The sequence below is a fragment of the Solea solea genome, chromosome 11 (genome assembly GCF_958295425.1).
Source record: "Solea solea chromosome 11, fSolSol10.1, whole genome shotgun sequence".
In the NCBI taxonomy this organism is placed as follows: domain Eukaryota; kingdom Metazoa; phylum Chordata; class Actinopteri; order Pleuronectiformes; family Soleidae; genus Solea; species Solea solea.
In genome coordinates, this window is record NC_081144.1 from 11,581,119 (window position 1) to 11,586,916 (window position 5,798).

The window sequence follows — 5,798 nt, forward strand, 5'->3', positions numbered from 1 at the left end:
CACCAGTATGACATTATACACTACTTTATTTTCTGAAAAAGCAACAGCGTACATTACGATTATTACACAGTTTTAGGGGCCACACTTTAATGCAGTGTATGGGACGGGAAAAAGATAAAGAGGCCGTACTTTCATTTATGTCTAACATGGAGACTCATATGCGTCAAAATGTACATTCATTTACTGCTTTAATCTGTCTCAGGACAGACAGAACTCAACGTTCAATTTTCAAATTGTTATTGAAGGGAAATAATGCAACTTTTGAAACACTGTGGCCTTCATACTTCATAACACTGTCTGCGCGTTTGATACGAAATGTGCGCGGGCCCACGAAACTTCCCAGATTTGATTTCAGTGCAGCTTTAGAATGAGATTCACGCTTATAATGTGTGTGAGCGCACACTTGTTACAATACATACGTGTATTGAGTATAGCTGTATAATTTGAGTTCATGTATGAAACAAAATTGAGAGCAATTATGCGCAATGACGACGCAGAACTCATCTGTTTGGTTTTTTTGTTTTGTTTAAAAAAAAAATAAATGCATCTAAATCTAGATAATCCTAACCGTACGGCGCACCAACTGCTGCACAATTATATAAGCGGATGGTTTAGATTTTTACCCTATTCTCATTCTCTTACGTCGCCTGTTATTAATATCTATAATCAATCATCAGCCATATATAAGCAAATACCTCAAATTCGTGAGATGCATGGAAGAAAGAAATGATTTCATCGCATTTCTTGGAATATTTGGCTTATACATATGTATATGTATATATATTTGGTATATACATATACATATGTATATATATGTGGTATATACATATGTATACATAATATACATATAAACATATGTATATACATATGTATACACACACATATATACACATATATTATCAGACACAACGAAGTTGTACCTGCAGCATGGGAAAATAATCGGTGGTGAAAGTGAGTGTTGAGGCAAACGTTGGCATAGATTGTGCCAAACTGGTTCCATCTCTGACATCAACTCTGATTCGAAATGCTGTGGCGTTGTGTAGGGAGAACAGGGTGGGGTCCATGTGGGCACATGGAGCGTTTTTTCCACACACAAAACTGTGTCTGTCAATTATGTGCAGAAACAGGAATAAGGCCAGACACCATGATTCATGTCTGCAAGTGTCACAGAATGTTGCCTTGCTGCTAAGTGAACACGAGTAATGACTGCATTATCCCCCTTGATGCCATTAACTCCAGGAACTTCAATGTGTCTTCATCAACATAAAAGTGTGCACTCGTTCATCCGCTGCTGATGTTACAGTGTCACCACTGCAGAGGCAAACACGGGACTCATGGAGCTTCTGCTATTGAATAACCGCCGCTGTAATTTGAAACGAGAGGAAATCCCGCTGCAAGCACGGGCAGCTGATTGACTTCAATATTTGAGCATTTTCATAATCATCATTTATTTATCAAACACGGTACCGGTACGCAATTCAACAGCACAAAACAGTTCCACATACTGCACGCATAAGTAAAAAGTACAGGCTTCGTACAAGGCGTGTGATCAGCTCCAATAACTACACTACCAAAGACAGAACAAAAATAAAACCATTGTGCATTCATGTGTAATACTCACTGACTTTTTAATGGTTTACAATCATTCCAGTTGCATGACAGAATCCTTCACTGATAAAAGGAAAACACATACTGGTCTTGGGATATTCCAGTTTACAGGTCTGCCATACTAGATAATATGAATTAAATAATAAAAGGCGCATTGCACTATACAGATTAACAACATAGCAGCCTTTGTTTTTACCCCAGGCTTAAAAGGACATATACTCCATACAGAGGAAAATAACTTGAAACTCAGAGGGAATTAACAAAAAAAACAAACATCATCCTCTCCCCGGAAAGTTCTCTCTGCACGTGAGCTTTGTGTTGTTCAGCGTGTCATTTACACCACCACAATTCTTGTCCATATGGCGATAAGCTTTTTTTAAAAAAAGAATGACACCAAGAGAGTCATTTCTTCTGATCTGATCTTTGAAATATCATCAGTCCTTTAGAGATTTGGTTTGTAGAAAAAAAGAGGAAGAAAACAAAAACACTCAATGCTTGTCTTAGAAATACAGATATTTTAAATATTATATATTTATATATGTACATTCATATAAAACAAATGTGAAGGGTGTTGTCAATATTTTCACAGTTCTTCTCTAACTTGAAAGGGGGGGCGTGGTGGCATTGTCGATGGAGAAAATGGAACTTAAATTACACCCCAAACAAATATTGAAAAATAAAAATAAAATAATAAAAAAAAAAATGAAAATACAACCACTCAGCCTAGATGTTCTTCAGCCACGACTTTGGACGCAAGAGGTAAAATTATGGCATGATGTTCTGGAAGGTATGAGTTGTGTAGGTCGCTGATCTCATCAAGTGGTGTGCATGTGACTGCTCTTGGATTTACTGACAAATTTCTTTTCCTTGACTCGCCGGTTCTGGAACCAGATGGTGACCTGACGCTCCGACAGGTTGGTGCCGGCTGAGATGCGCCTTCTCTTGTCTTTGGTGATGAATTTGCTGGCTGCATACTCTTTCTCCAGCTCCTTCAGCTGGATCTTGGTGTACGGAACCCGCTTTTTGCGGCCGCGACGGTAGCTACTGACCTCGGGCTGCAGCGGAACAACATCTGCAAGGAAAGGGAGGAAAATTGAGAGGACAATATCAGATTTTGTGAATTAAAAAACAAACAGACAAACCGCAATGTTCCACGAATTCAGCGGCACTACTACAGCTGACAGAGTGCGTGGGTGTGGGTGTGTGTGTGTGTGTGTGTGTACAATAGAAATCCTGTTGCAGTCAGGATCTCAGGTGTACTGCACCTGACATGTAGGAACACAATTATTAAAAACATTTCAGTACAATAATGTGTCACTACATGTTGCTAGAACACGATGCATCAGTTTTATGTCAGGTTACAACAATAAAAACTGTAAAATGTGGCTATAATGATCGTCATTTCCTCTGTCGCCTGTTATATCTGTTAGCCGATTCGAGCACTTATATTATTATTATCACTGCTATTATTATGCTGAACACGTTTGAATAATAGTAATAACAATACATTCATAAAGTTGAAAACTATATTGTATAAATATATCACAACTATTTGATCAGAAAGTAGAAAACGATGTGAAAACCTTTGAATTTGAATCATTATAAGTTACGAATGGACAACATGATTTTTTTCCCCCCGCCAGGTCACAATTTTCCTGTCTTTCCAATTGAAATATGAAATTTACACTTTTGCGTGTGTTTTTTTGGGGTTGTTTTTTGACAGTGGATCCACAGCCTTATTTGCACAGGTAAGCAAAGTTGTGGTATTGCACCTTTCTGCCAAGCCTGGAGCTGAGTGCAGCACACAGCCAATGGGAAACATGACAGGACAAGTAAGGCAATACTTTCACAAATGGTGGCAAGCTGCAGCTATTTACCCCCGTAGAATATTAACGTCAGGGTTTTAGAATATTCCTTCAGACTTCATTTTGGTCTCTTTATGAAGGGCAAAGGATATTCAAACATTAACTTCATCATATCCTTGTTATTTAGGCACTGTATACACGTGCTATTACACACAGACTGAGGCTATAGCTGAGGGGCGTTCACCATTTGTGCAGTTTTCATATTTAAGCAAAAATAATTCACTGTGTGCGCGCGTCAGCTCGACTTTAAGGCAGTGTAGTGGGACAGACAGGAAATATGGACAATGCGCGCTCGTGTTTTGCGCATGTGTGCGCGCGCCTTTGACTGCGCGCCCGTGCTTGCGTGGCTTGCATGTGTATTTTCAATATAGCGGGGTGGGCGGGTGCTGTGTGGGGAAGTTCAGACCAGGTCTGCCTATATGTGATGATTTAAATACTTTGAGATTTCACGAAATCAAACATGTGTTTAAAAAAAAAAGAGAAAAAAAGCACAGTAAAACACACTGTAAACTGAACTCATGTTCTAAGCCCTGTCCACAATCACATAACAAGCATAATAGAACGTGAGAGGGGGATCCTGTTATATACAGTGGACTGATAATTGGTTGTGGGCAAGTTGTGTAACATGATGCCAAGGGCTGAATGGAGTGTTTATGATAGACAAATGAACCCTTACATATATGCAAAAGGCTGTGTTCACATGTCTCTAACGCACACAGATTGACAAAAGCAAACAGTAAACAATCTCAGTAAATGTAATCTCGTGGAGTGGGCAAAGGTTTGAGCTGGTGTCACTCTCTACACTGTGACTCAAACTTACTAATTGACTTCAGTGAAGAAAATAAAACTGCAGATAACTTCCACTGAAAGTGGTTCTTTTCTGAACTTTCATTAAGAGGCAGCATTAAGGCCACGATTAGTAGTCTTGTTTTTATGCACACTTCTATGAAAATACTGACTGTGTTAAATGTCAAACTGCAGAATATTAGGCATATTATTTACAAAAGGATTGAATGTTGCATGTTTATAAAGCACAATTTATGTTTCCTGTAACTTCTTACAGAGTTGATTTTGGCACTTCAACATAATTAAAAATGAATAAATTAGCAAATAACACCTGAGCCTAAACAAAGTTTTGGGACTTTATTAAAATAGCTGTATAAATGTAATCATAAACAGGGCATCACAAGACTAATAGATGCATTTCAGAAGGAGTAAGACATCTTAAAATGATGTATAAAAATATATCTTACCTGGGAAAGGTGATTTCCACAGATGAGAAGACTGTGTTTGCTCTTTGGAGCAGTACACCTGCCCATCCCAGCCATTGGAGAGAGCCCAGTGCTGGTAGCCCTCCATGGGGATCAGGGCGTCGTGCCGCGGTTCGGGGTGGGCACTGATACTAGGCACCACTGACACGTCGAGATATCCAGGAACAGCCTGGTAGGAGCTGGCGAAGCTCGGGTAGAAGGCAAACTCTTTGGCCCTGCTAGACAGTTCTTCCGTGGGCAGCGCTGTGCTGGGCTCGGCATATTTTTCTGCGGGGTGGTATGAGCAAGGCTTCTGCTGCAAGTTCACGTTGTGCGAATGGGATAAGCGACAGCCGTAATATGGGTTTCCAAATGGGTAACCGTAGCTCAAAGACGCGCTGGATGATGTTTGCGGAGCGGGACACTGACGGCCGGTGTCTGGAGAGGAAATATCCGAGTAGACGGAGCCTTGGTGGGTCGCTATGCTGCCAGAATGTCGTCCCAGCGCGGGGTGCGACATCAGATCCCTGCAGTGGGTCGCAGGGCAATTACCGCTTAGTCCCTCCATTGTTTGGCTTTTATTCTGGTTGTTGTCATTCGGGCTTTTTTCATAAACGTACATCAAGGTGTCCGCCCAGCGTGGATGCAGAACCAGCGAAGTCGTCATATCAGGGGCTGCCGATGCTTTTTAAAAGTCGACTACTCCAAGACGGACACCTCATTTCCAACTACATTTTACACCACGCGCATGCGCACAGCAGGCCCTCGTGTGTCCACTTCATTAAGAATCTGGCACGTGATACGCTAACGAGTCCTATGAGATTGGGTTTGTGAGTCGGGGCTGAGCAGCCCTTTAAAGACCCACTGCCTCACATGTCAGGTTTTTTTTCCGCAGAAGACCGAAGCATATCATTGGCTTAAATCACATAGACCCGCACCCTTAAAGGGATACTTTAGGACTGGGGCAAACGAAAACAGCCTGTGAAATTTGGCCGACTCTGACCAGAGAATATAATCGCATATGATACATGTCACAGTTTGTACACGGAAAATAAAACATATACACATTTTACCA

At 40.8% G+C, this 5,798-nt stretch overlaps 1 protein-coding gene across 1 annotated transcript; it reads right to left on the bottom strand.

Annotated features, from left to right (window-relative positions):
* Positions 1 to 1,607: 1,607 nt before the first annotated feature.
* Positions 1,608 to 5,589, bottom strand: hoxc13a (homeobox C13a). The gene is made up of 2 exons (XM_058643147.1): positions 4,727 to 5,589; positions 1,608 to 2,680 (listed from the first exon to the last, which is right to left on the bottom strand). Exons 1-2 carry the CDS (start codon positions 5,388 to 5,390, stop codon positions 2,424 to 2,426), a joined length of 921 nt encoding a protein of 306 aa, XP_058499130.1. The 5' UTR covers positions 5,391 to 5,589; the 3' UTR covers positions 1,608 to 2,423.
* Between the last annotated feature and the right edge of the window lie 209 nt (positions 5,590 to 5,798).

Excerpts from the sequence above, each read along its gene's own strand:
- hoxc13a (XM_058643147.1), bottom strand. The coding sequence starts at position 5,390 with ATGACGACTTCGCTGGTTCTGCATCCACGCTGGGCGGACACCTTGATG. Across the intron at positions 2,681-4,726 it reads GTGGAAATCACCTTTCCCAG|ATGTTGTTCCGCTGCAGCCC; the intron begins GTAAGATATATT and ends CTTTCCTTGCAG.